We start from the raw sequence: 12,658 nt of genomic DNA, 5'->3' as shown, positions 1-12,658 counted from the left end.
CTCTGCTGCTAGCCTGAGCAAAAGCAGAGAGGCCTTTGCATATGAAACATACCTGGTAAAGAGCAAATAGTCTATTTTCAAGTGTAGTGTCTTGTAGGGAAAAAGGAGTATCTAAGTCTAGAAAGGTTGATTGGAGTATAATCCTTAAGTCCAGGTGAAGAATTTGTGACTTTATTTTGAAGGCACTAGGGAGCCCCTGCCCGAGTGACCATCCTCCTTGAAACTCTTTTCTTTCTGTGGCATTGCATATGTTTTACATTATCTGTCCTACTCAAGAGGCCAAAGGGAACTTGCAAGGCCTTGAACTCCGACATGCAGCCCCAGAGAATATCCTCAGGTTAGCAGGAGACAGTGTTGTCAAAAGGAGAGTTCAAACTGAGACAGATGAGAGGTGTGCAAAGTTTAAGTTGGAAAAGCAGTGCCAAGCACTTTATTTCCAAGGTATAAGGTGAGACCATAAATAGGAAGGCCAGGCGTGACAGTCGAGTGTGGGGAAATGGGGAGGAGATGGTGTAAGAAAAGCCAAGAAGAGCATTTTAGGACTGACACTGTAATAATGAAGGCTGCAAACACTGGCTTTTATGTGGTATCAGCGGTGTAGTACAGGGAGCAGGCTTGGTATAAAGCGGTAAAGCTGGAATCCCCAGGATAGGCTTGTGTCTCTTCAATTTGCTCCTTTCCTCCCCCCACCCACTAAAGGAAGACTTTCCTCAAGTTTCTGTCTTTAGCCCTCTTCTCTCTCTGCTCTCTGTTCACGGGAGATGTCATCCGTGTCCATGACTTTCTTATTTCGTATGTCTCCCATATTTGCAATTCTAACCCTGACATCTGTCTTGAGTTTTTGCCCGTTACATCCAGCTGCCTGCCAGATATTTCCATCTAGATGTCCCATGAATTAGGCCAATGTTGTGTAACTTCTTGTGGCACCATTCATTAGAATGAAATGGGGTTATGCAACATGGCAGCCCTGCCAAGTATCTTAAACTCTATAGGTCCGAAAAGAAACTCAGAATCACCAGAATATTGTGCCCCATCAGTTTCCTCTCCCAGTGATCTCATTTCTATTAATTGTATTAAGGGTCATATTTTCAGCCAATTTCCCATTCTTAATCAGCTATTTAAAGACCGTGTCCTTAATTATTTCACATTAATAGTCAAATTGAATACCATTTAACATGTTTTATTTCAACAGACAACTAGGTATTTTAATCCTTTTTAGGCCTCAAAGGAAATTATTTTAAAAACTCTTAAAAATTTATCTCATCTTGTGTTATACAAGGAAATAGAATTAGGAAGAATAATTCATGCTACTTCAGATTTTTACATTACTTATAAATTTTAATAGCTGATCAACTGTTAAGTATACCTTTGATAGTACTAGATCTAAGTCAGCTAATCTAAAACTTTTTGAAATATTGGTTAGGTAGTTTATAGTTAGTGTATTTGGTTGCAAGGAAATCTATGAAGCAAACTATGATAGATAGCAAATAACAACAAATCATGCATACTGTATCTGGTTTGGTTATTTTCATATAACTTTGATCATTGCAAATAATCTTAGTTATTGAATTTTTAAATGATGGTATTTCAAATCACTCTATGATAAAAGCACACTAAAGTAAATGTTAAAGACACAACGATTATAATTCACATCTTCAGAATAATGGAAATATTTAATGATTGGTTTCAGTTCTTTCTTCTAACCTCTGAATTTATGATATTTGGTAAATGAGGAGTTCTGAGAGTCTTAGAGTTTTCATGCATTTTAAATATATTTCTTCAAATATATGAGAACAGAATTGAACCAAAAGTGTGGGTCATAATTCTTAATCAGTGAGTTATTACTCAGAGACATAGATGGTATTTTCCTGACTTTTTGAAGAATGCTCCAAAATCTGGTTGTCAGTTGCCTGCATTTCTTAATCTGCCTATTTTGTCATTTGGAGTTATACAGTGGTTATGACACACCAAAGTGTACAGAATTATAGTTCATTTTTAAATTGCCTTCCAAACTGAAAAAATAAAAAATCCTGGAATTGTCTAAAGGAACACATAATAGAGTTCATATATTAATTTCTAGAAAATGTATAAAGATACTGTGGTCTTATTTCAGTCTAGTCTTTATTTTACTATATGATATACATTTATGACTTGCAAGTTTGTTATTCAACTGGATAATAAAAGGACACAAAATTCATGTACTCACTAAGCATTTGTTTTGTCAAATGTATGTTAAAAACTGATTTAAATGTATATTAGCAATTTCATTAGTTTCAGAAATCTGTAAGATCCTTATACTTCTCAGAAAGCCTATAAATATGTAAGGTAAGGGGAGCCAAACACACCTGGAACCTAGAAACCACTTTTTGGAATTCTTGATAAAGTCTCAGTCTCATGTTCCTCATCTGTAAAGTGAGCTAAATCTACTTTACTGGGTTACTGTAAGAATTATGTTGTGAGAGGACTTGTAAAAAGAAACATTAGCCATATGTAAAGAATCATTAATCTCCTAATCAGAGATCCCCATAGCTTCTGGATGATTTTTATCTTCCTTCAGAGGGAATTAACTTTTGCATCGAGCAGATAGCATATAATGGCAGGGAAAGCTCGTCTTAGTCCTAGCAGTGATTAAGCCAACTTGAAGCTGCGTTTCAGTCTTTGTGAGGGCTGGTTTATTTCCAGTTCACCTCTACTCTTAGGGTGCAGCCCTTTAGGGATCTCAAAGGAAAGCTACATGTGTGTACCAGGGCTTCTCCTTGGGGACCCTGGACTCCTAATTTTCTCCCCTCCTTTACTCTCATTCCCCCCCACCTCCCGACACCATAAAATTGCTAACAGTGCTGTTCAGTTTCTCAGCTTCTCAGCTGCTGCTTTCAGCCCAGTTTCTTATCTCCAAGTCACTGCTTGCTAATTAGCAAATGCTTCAAGCAGAAAAGTAGTGCCAAATATAATCTCTCAGCTTTTAGATCTTGGCCCTCCAAGTTCTGGCTGCTTTGATAGCTCTCCGATGACTTGAAACAGATTTAAAAAATATTTTCCCCCAGTTTTTCTAATTGTTTTTGGTGAGAGAACTGGTCTGTAGCTAGCTAATCTGCCTTTATTTAAAGTGGAAATCTGACCTTGGAGGAACTCATTTAACTTCTTTGAGCCTCAGTTTTCTCATCTATAAAAGAACGATTCCAACAATACTTATCATACCAGTACTATTGAGAGGATCAAATAAGATCATCTAAAAGAAAAAATTTCCTAAACTGTATAGTATAGAGAGATACTCTGTATACTTGAAATACTTTATATTTTCCTCTTATGGGAAGGCAAATCACCTGAAAGTGATACCAATTTAAGTCTAGCTCCATTCAAGAACTGCAACTCAACCAAGCTGCTAATGGGAAGAGCTAGTCAGTGGTACGTACATAGGTGAAATCATAGCTGCATTTCAACACATCTCAACACTTCCAAGAAATTGTATTATGGGACATAACATAATAATATAAATGTAAGTTAAAGTTACAGTTAATATAAATTGATGCATATATATTCAAGGGATGAAATTGGGGAAAAAACTGTATCCTTCCAGACCCTCTCTCTATGAAAACTGACTCTGGGTAGTTCCTTCTTGCCCCTTTGGATGAAATCTCAGGTCACTGTCTTGAATTTTCTGCTCACTCTAAGTCCTTAGCTTCTAATCTCCCTCTCCCCCCAACCCCATTTCAGTATTTTAAAATTCCAGTGTTCTGTAAAAGTTCAAAACATTAGATTTTAAGGTTAAAGTTTTTCTTCTTCTCTAGAACTGAGAAAGGAAGAGGTGTGCTTTGTGTCTTTATTTTCTTGCTCCTTTTTTCTTACTCACAAGAAGCCTCTGGCTTCTCCAGGGTTTGGGAATGGTGGTGGGGAGAAGAGGTAAGGAGTAGGAAGTTCTTTTTGGTCTGATACTGTTGTGAGTTGGCATATGTGCTTTCTGTACTTGGTAAGCATTTAATGCTGACTCATTCTCTGTGGGTGTTTTGAAACACCTTCCCGCTTCTTATTTCTTGGGATCTCTTGATGTGGGTAAACATACCTCTTTGACTGGGCTGTTGAATTCATCTCACTCAGCCTGTAGGAATCTAGTAGTCAACTCTCCTGTGGGTGTCCCTTCAGCTCTCCAGAAATTCCCTTGGACTGGGTCTAAAACCATCCCCTGGCCAATTTGCTCATGCTTGGGAAACACTCACATGGGAGATACTCAGACATTCTTTGTCTTAAAAAAGACATAAAAGACCTCTGGGCATGAAAGACCTCTCCAAAGCATCAATCTCTTTGCTGAACTCTCAGAGCAGTTATCTGGCCACAAGCCATTGGACATTTCTCAGCACGAACTGGACAGCAACCTGCCCGGCCCCAGTCTGGAGGGATACATGCCAAGCTCTCTTAGTGGCCCTGCTGACGCATGCCTTTCCTTAGACACAGGATGGGCAAGACTCACAGCACATTGATAACTACCGCCACACATCCTATCAGAATTCTCTCTCAGCCTCTCCAACCTCTTTCATAGCCTGCAGGTCATACACTGGTTTCTAGACACCTCGTTCACAAGTTCTGCTTTGGTGGTTTTTTACCTCACTCTATAATGTGGGAGGTATTGGCACTTAATACCTTAGGGTCTTAGCCAAAATGGAGATGGGAAGGGTCCCATTTTTACACTATTACACATGCTTAAAAGGAATGGTCAGAATAAAAAAGGCCACTCATAAAACAGTCAGCAAACAGTATAGTTTTTGCACATCAAGTTCTCTTGAGAACGAAGAGCTGCTTTGCCTTTCTAAAGTTTGCATGTTTATTTGCATGGTCCTCCCTGTTCTCAAGATGCCACAGGCTGGAGAGGTAAAGGTGAGGTGCTGCCCTTAAGTGGTCTTAAGGTAGAAACACCAAGGAGTGGGTGAAGTGAAAGAATGGGAAGGACTGTAAGGGCTCAGGGAGACACTTCTCAGGGCCTCCAGGCATAAACGGTGATGAGTACTGGAGGCTTGTGTCAGTAGAAGGGTCAAGAACTACTGAATATGGATTATCTTCGTTAATGTGACCCCATTTGTACCCACAAGATAATGTGTGGCTTGGAAAATGTGGGTTATGTACAAAAAGTACAAAAAAGAAAATAAAAATGACCTGTAATCCACCACCCAGCGTGTGTGTGTGTGTGTGTGTGTAAAATTGGTATAATATTTACTTTAACGACATATCATGAATATTTCCCTTATTTACTATCTTCCAGAACATGTTTTTAATGGCAACCTAGTATTCAATTGCATGGCTATATAATTTAATCAATCTGATTTTGGATTTTAAGGTAGTTTCTAAGTTCTTTACTATCATATGTAACCCCATAATGAATAACTTGCAGTCTAAGGGTTTGTGCATAGTTCCATTATTTTTCTTGTGATAGAGGAATAGAAGTGGAATTACTAGCTAAATATCTAAGTATCTATCTTCATATTCTTAATATGCTTTGCCACATTTTCCTTCAGAAAAATTGTGCTTATTTAGCTCCCACCGGTAGTGTATGAGGGTGTCTGATAAAAGCCATTTTATATGAAAATTTTTGGTGGGTGAAAATTATCCAGTTATTATCCAAGTTATTACCTTGATGATCGGAAACCGGGCCAGGGCCATGCTGGGAGCGCTGAGGGTTAGAAGGCCGCCCCGGCAGGAATCAGTGAGAACCAGCCTCCTTAGTTGTGTCAAGGTGTGTGTTCTCGCTCCGTGTCAGGCGCTGAGGGCGACGGCAACGATGTAAGACACTACACTCGCCCACCAGGAAGCTCCCTCCGATTTTGCAAACTGCACACCAAAGCGGGCCCAAAGACAGTTCGCCCTAAGACACTGGGTCAGGACCCTTTCCACCCCCACCCAGGCTCAAGTTCTTCCCCATCAAAGGGTGATGCAATCCCCGTCCTGTCAGCCATTCTGGGCTGTCGTGGGACTCTAACCTGAGGGAGCTTTGTGAACTGTTGAGCGTAGTGCACTCGTATAGAATTTTTACTCAAAATGAGTGCGAGGGGAGGAGGGAAAGAGAGGCAGAGCGTCCCAGCGAGACCGGAGGCCGTGGGCGGAGACGCTCAGAGCGAGCCGGGACTGGGTGACTGGGTGACTGGGAGGCGGCTCCGTGAGGTGCTTATTCTCTCCCGCGGGCGCCAGGTTAGCGGCTGCAAGAGGGAGCGGTCCGCGGCCCCGCCCACTGCGCGGCCCCCTTCCAACCACAGACCCTTCCCAGTGCCGGCCCCACACCCCAGTCACCAATCCCTCCCCAGGCCGGCCCCTCCCTTGGCAAGCCTCTCCCCCGGCGGGCCCCGCCCCCGCGCTGGCCCCACACCTCAGTCACCAATCCCGCCCCCGCGCCCGCCCCCGCGCCCGCCCCTCTCCCTGAGAGCCCGCCCCCGCGCCAGCCACCACCACCCCCCACCTCCCCCGCCCGGAAGTGCCGTCGGAGCGTTCCAGCATGGAGCGCGAGCCCAGGGCTACGGCAGCCGCCCCTGCTGCGGCCGCGCTCTTCGCCTGGGTACGTGACTCCGCCTCCGGGCCGTGGCTGCTGGGACTGAGGGGCTCGCAGACGCTGGGAGCGCCGGCCTCGGCGTGGGCGGTCCTGGGGCCAGGCAGCCGAGGTCCGAGAGGCGCTCCGGGTTGGAGGATCCTGGGCTGGGGGCTGAGGAGGAGAGGGCGGGGAGGGAAGGGTCTTCATGGGGTGACTTAGGGGCTTCTGGCTGGTGGGGTCCAGACCGGAGGGGCTGCGGCGCAGTGGGAAGAACCTGCCTCCAGGACAGAGCGTCTGGGTCCGCGACAGACTTCAGGCCCGGATAGCGCCGGGAGAGGCGGAGCGGAGGGCTCTGTGGAGAGAGGATCTGCCTGCCCCAGAGCCCCGTGGGGCCACCTGTGCACCTCACCCTCCCACTGCCAGGAGGATGAAGGCCTTTCCCCAGCCCCACCCCAGCCTGGCCGGAGCAGCCTTTGGTGTGAGGCCGGCGGTGTTGGGCCGTGCACAAGGCGGAGACCCTGCATAGTTACTGATACTCGGCTGTGACTGGGTCTTGCCTGCACGGGGGGTGTGGGAGTCTGCGCTTGTGTCGGTTTGACGGGAGCACTGAGAGACAGGGTCATCTTTATGTGTCGTGGCTGGAAGAGAGGAGAATCTGTGCACAGGAGTGTGTGGCAGGCAGCCGACCAGATGCACGGGAACAAACACATAGTGTGTTGTAGTTCTTCATAGCACATGCTTGTAATGAAACGTATAACTTGTTAATGTCGGTCTCCTTGGCCAGAATGTAGGCGTCATGAGGGTGGGTGCTGTGTATGTCTTGTATGGTGCCTGGCTTGTGCCTGGCACATTGTAAGGTGCTCAGTACGTATTTGTTGACTAATGGATGAATGAGTACCTGTTGTGTGCCGAGCTATGTGCTGGTCTTTTGGGAACCACAAAAGAGTGAAAGACTTCCAGCTCTCGTGTTGGGGGCGGTGGGGGGAAGAGAATAAGACCTTTACTGCTGTTAAAACCAGTATGTATAGACTAATTTACAAAATGGCAATTATCAGTACAGGCAGCATTTATTGAGTGCAAGACTGCTGCAGACCGGCAGAAGGGAGAGCGTGGTGTGGCCCGAGGTGGTCTGGCTGTGTCTTTGGGGTGGCACTGGAGCTGGGGGTGGAATTAGGGATTGAATGTGTGCCTGGGTGGGTGCTTTTCCCAGGCCAGGGACTGGGGTCTGTGTAGACAGAGGAAACATCTGACAGAAAAAGCCTTTCAGATATGGCCTTGTCAGTACTGAAGCAAAAATACTGTTGAACCTAACCTCGTTGCTGCGCTTGGAGGCTTGCTGGTGTTTTCTTCCTGTGGCATTATCTGTGTGGAGGGGTGTATTAGTTTGCTAGGGCTGCCATAACAAAATACCACAGACTGGGAGGCTCAAACAATGGAAATTTATTTTCTCGCAGTTCTGGAGGGTAGAAGTCCAAGATCAAGGTGTCAGCAGGTTCAGTTTCATCTGGGGCCTCTTTGGCTTATAGATGGCCTCCTTCTTGCTGTGTCCTCATGTGGCTTTTTCTGTGGGTGGGAGCATTCATGTGTTTCTTCTTATAAGGATACCAGTCATATTGGATTAGGGTCCCATCCTTATGACCTCATGGAAGCTTAACTACCTTTTTAAAGGCCCTATCTCCAAAAACAGTCACAGTCTGAGGTACTGGACGTTAGGGTTTCAACAAATGAATTTCAGCGGAACACAATTCAGTTCATAACACGGGGATTTACCTTTTTGGATGGGTGTGTGTGTGTGTGTCTTATGTCTGGAGTGTTTGTAAGGAAGGCAGATACAGCTGTAATAGATTGTATTAAAATTTCCTTTTGTTTTGCTTTATCATGGATTTAGGGCCTCTTGCTGCATTACAAAAATTTGGTGCCATTGTTTGAATCTCATAATGCTGGCTCAGCAACCTGTAGCCCTGGTAATGGGGCAGCCATGGAGATCTCATGGCTAACAGAGAAATCCTCTGCACATGCTCTCCACTTCACACCATGCAAGTCTTTCATTTGCTCTTTCCTGAGGGACTCATAGGGTCATACATTAATTCACTGTAAAATATATGCACACCTTCTTTGGGCCAGCACCATTTCAGATGCGGGGGAAATAGCAGTGAGCAGAACAAAGCTCCTGCCATCATGGAGTTACTTAACTCTCTGAGCCTTAGTTTCTTCATCTGTGAAATAAGTGATAATGCCCCCCACCCCATGAGAATTAAAGGGGAATGCCCAGCACACAGAGAAGCACTCAGTAGTTGGTAGCTAATATTGCCCTGAGGGCCTCTGGGACCTGTGTCCCTGCATGGCTCCCTCGTCCAGCATGGAGTCCTTGCAGCCCAGGATGGTTGTGGAATAGACCACAAGGGGCAGGAGTTTGTATTTATGTATGCATTTTTTGGTAGTTATTTTAAATCATTTTTTTTCATTCAGGTGTCTTCAAAAACAAACACATTTTAAAAGTTTTACTACTCAAGAACCAACCAGCCGTCGGTGATTGGAGAAATTATAAGGATTTCCAAAATCTTAATAAGATTTTCCCTGCGGGTCCATAATCCCTTATCTTCAATTTTGAATACAAAAAGCTCTGTAAACCCAGAACTGACCTGACATGAGGCTGTTTATAGTCTTTGCCCACTAACTGAGTATTTGTACCATTTACTGCAGAAATAATACTGTTTTACCTATGGGGTGCTGCTCCCAGACCTTGCAGCAGTGTATATGATTTATATACTGTATTACTTTTCTAAAGTCTATAAAATTCTGAGTCTGATGTACATCTGGCTGCAAGGGTTCCAGATTATGGATTCTGGACCTTTATCATATAATAACGACAACAGACATATTGCCCACCAAGGGGAAATCTGTTTCCTTAGAGGAATCTCACCACGTGAATCTTACAGTAACAAAACATTGTACTTGGAAAGGCCCTTAGAGATCGTTGCCAACCTCTTTCACCTCTTTCAAATGAAATAACAATGGTGTGCCCTGCTTGAGCGCACAAAATCCTCAGCTAACTTTGATTCCAGAAAGTCATTGCCAGTTTTCCCAGTGCAGGTGTGGGGAGAAGGGACAAGAACTAGTCCCAGCGTATTTCCCACCCACTTCGTTCCTATTTTTCTTGATTATTTCTTTCTGTAGCTTCCCTAGATAATTACCTTTTATCAGAAGGAACTCCTATGCTGTCCCCTAAAGGCAACACATGTAGGCTGGGGCATTGGAAGGGGAAGGTGAAGAGTATCACTGGATGAGTTGTGGATGTATAACAACTTCTTAAGAATGAGCCTATGAAATCTCATCTGTTATAGGCTCTGAGAGGAACGTGAGGGTGAGAAAGGTAGGGACAGGTAAATTCAAATTGACAGTTGGGGTTCCCATAGTTTTTCATCCTCGGCTTATTTTATCCCTAGGGTGCAAATAGCTATGGGCAACTTGGCCTTGGCCACAAGGAAGATGTGCTTTTGCCCCAGCAGCTGAGCAACTTCTGTAATCCTGGATGTGTCAAGAGGATCACGGGAGGAGGGGGCCACTCTGCTGTTGTCACAGGTAACTTCCTTCAAGAATATATCGCCTCTCATTTTCTTGTTTAGACATTCTCCCCTAGGGTGTTATATTACTATCTGTCAGCCTTTTGTATTTTGCAGAGGACAACATTTTTGTGAAGGAATCACATTACCATCAGAGAATGGCAGATTGTCAGAGCTGAAAGGATTTCAGAGATCAAGGCCACCCCTCTTTTCCCCTTGCCCCGCTCTCCAAATGAGGCTCAGAGAGGAAAACTGCTTAAGGTTACAAGACAAGTAGTGGCCGAGTTGCAACATATATTACATTTTATACCATAGACTGATATTTAACTTTCATATATGAGTTAGAAGTCTTGGCAGTTAAGTTGAATATTCCTTGAGAGGAAGAATTTTATATTTTCCATAATCTTCCCTCAGAGTACCTAGGATAGTACTTAATAAGTATTACAAGCGCTATAATATTGCAAAGGAGGGCATATTGCATCCTGGTTAAGAACGTAAACTCTGGAATCAAACCATGTGGGTTAAAATCCTGGTTCTCTTAGTTGTTAGCTGTGTGGCCTTGGGCAAATTACTTAATTTCTCTGTGCCACAGTTGCCTCTCTGTTACATGGGGATAATAATGATGAGAACCAATGAGTTAACAGGGCTGCATTATGACTTTCATGAGTCCTTGACACTTTTGCCTTTGTGGACACCTCCTTCCATAAAGAAATATTTGAAATTATGTTTACAGCTGCACTGACATAAAGATTAATATAATCCAGGCCAGATTTAGTATTATATATTCCTATTACATATATTTTTTATTAAAAAATTAGATTAAAACATTTTTGTGGGCTTCTACAAGTATGGTGGGCCCCAGACGCTGTGCCTAAAGGATAAGTCAGCCCCACGCCTGAGGCCCTCAGAAGAGTACTTGGCATATTCTGCGTCCTGAATAAACGTTGGCTTTTATTGTTACAGTAGATGCTCAATTTGGTAATTAATTGGCTACTGCTGTAGGACTTGGAGTTTCCATTTAGATATTAGATTGGAGCCCCTTGGCCTTGTGCCATTTGGTCCAGAGCACATTAACATGCATGGCTCATTAACTTGGGTGGGAAAAAAGTTAGTGGGTCCATGACTCCAAATAACTAATGAAATCCTTTTGCTCATCTTAGCAGTTGTAATTTCCCCTGTGCACACTGCCACTAAAACCTTTATATTTTGCAGATGAAGGAAGCCTTTTTGTCTGTGGCCTGAACAAAGATGGGCAACTGGGGCTTGGTCACACCGAGGATGTCCTGTATTTTACCCCCTGCAAATCCCTCCTTGGATGTCCCATCCAACAGGTGGCCTGTGGCTGGGATTTTACCATTATACTTACAGGTGAGTGCACTCCTAGGTAAATCTTTATCACCACAAAGGCTTTGGGTGAGAAGAGCATGATGATGGGCCCTGATTAAATGAAATCCTCTTTGTATTTAAAAACACAAGTGTTGTCTCTGGTTGTCAAGAAAAGTTGCAGGGTGCATTTTGCAAGGAGGGTTTTAACAGTAAAGGAGATAGGGCTGGAAAATCTGGACTGTAATTATTAGAATCTAAACAATAGCTCTCATTTATGAAGTACTTAGTGTGGGCCTGTGTCAGAGTTGTAGGGAGTCAGTAGGTAACACTCTGTTTCTTGCTCACATTTGGGATCAATTGTGAGACAAGCACAGAGCAGTCAGACAGGTAGAGATCAAATTATCAGCTTTTTACTGATAAAGGCTAAATTGGAGGGCAAGGTTAATTGTCAGGCCAAGAGGTTCTGCTAATACTCCTCTGATCCAAACCCACTCCCCAAACTCTAGGCCTCCCCCGTAGGGGAAACCCTTACTATGTGTCAGCCCAGAGTGCCTGAGAGGAAGGTGCCAAGCCATACTGTCCTGTTCCTTCTCCCAAACTCACCAACTGGCTAGGTTACCCATCCTCCCCTAGAAAGCGTGAGAATGGGGAAGGGCAGGGAGAAAGGCCTGGAGTATATTAAAATTATGGAAATTCCATCTCATGGAAATATGAAAAGTGGGAGATAAGTATCCTCCATTCCAACACTAGGCACATGGCTTAGCATTCTCCACAGCTAACTTGTCATTAATTAGGTAGTGTAGTGGATAGCCTGTGTAAAACGCTTAGCCCAGTGCCCACTGTTTTTGTTCCTAGGGGGATAGAGCAGGGGGTATGGACTGAATGTGCTGGAGCACAGGGCCCCACTCACTCCTCTCATTCCTTTTGCTCTTCTCATCCTTCAGCGTTTACCCATTGGTCACAGATGTCTTACTTCTTAGATTTGCAATTCAAGTATTTGTATTTTGCAGAAAATGGTCAAGTTCTATCATGTGGATCCAATTCCTTTGGCCAATTAGGAATTCCTCATGGGCCTCGAAGATGTGTGGTCCCCCAGGCCATTGAGGTAAGGACAGCCCCTAATATTGAGCTTTCCTGTGTACTGTGAAAATGTCTCCAGGTATCACAGTTATCCCTCCCTGGACTAAAAGACTGGCTGGGTCCCTGAAAACCCATGGGGTAGTTAGAATTTAAGTTGAAAAACTCAGGTTCTCCTGGGAAA

The 12,658-nt window shown here is 44.1% G+C and overlaps 1 protein-coding gene across 4 annotated transcripts in view; it reads left to right on the top strand.

Moving 5' to 3' along the window:
* The first annotated feature begins 6,455 nt into the window (after positions 1 to 6,455).
* The window catches only part of SERGEF (secretion regulating guanine nucleotide exchange factor), a 228,000-nt gene continuing 221,797 nt past the window's right edge, over positions 6,456 to 12,658 (top strand). For all 4 annotated transcript variants that reach the window (XR_011075388.1, XM_068555082.1, XM_068555083.1 and 1 more), the window contains exons 1-4: positions 6,456 to 6,535; positions 9,955 to 10,090; positions 11,284 to 11,439; positions 12,408 to 12,502. Coding sequence is in view for 3 of the 4 variants with exons in the window: in XM_068555082.1 (XP_068411183.1) it covers positions 6,476 to 6,535; positions 9,955 to 10,090; positions 11,284 to 11,439; positions 12,408 to 12,502 (447 nt within the window). In the remaining variant the exon portion in view is untranslated. The remainder of the gene's footprint in view (positions 6,536 to 9,954; positions 10,091 to 11,283; positions 11,440 to 12,407; positions 12,503 to 12,658) is intronic.

Source organism: Eschrichtius robustus, chromosome 11 (genome assembly GCF_028021215.1).
Source record: "Eschrichtius robustus isolate mEscRob2 chromosome 11, mEscRob2.pri, whole genome shotgun sequence".
NCBI lineage: Eukaryota > Metazoa > Chordata > Mammalia > Artiodactyla > Eschrichtiidae > Eschrichtius > Eschrichtius robustus.
The sequence above is the reverse complement of the archived record's forward strand: the minus strand, read 5'-3'. Positions and strand labels throughout refer to the sequence as shown.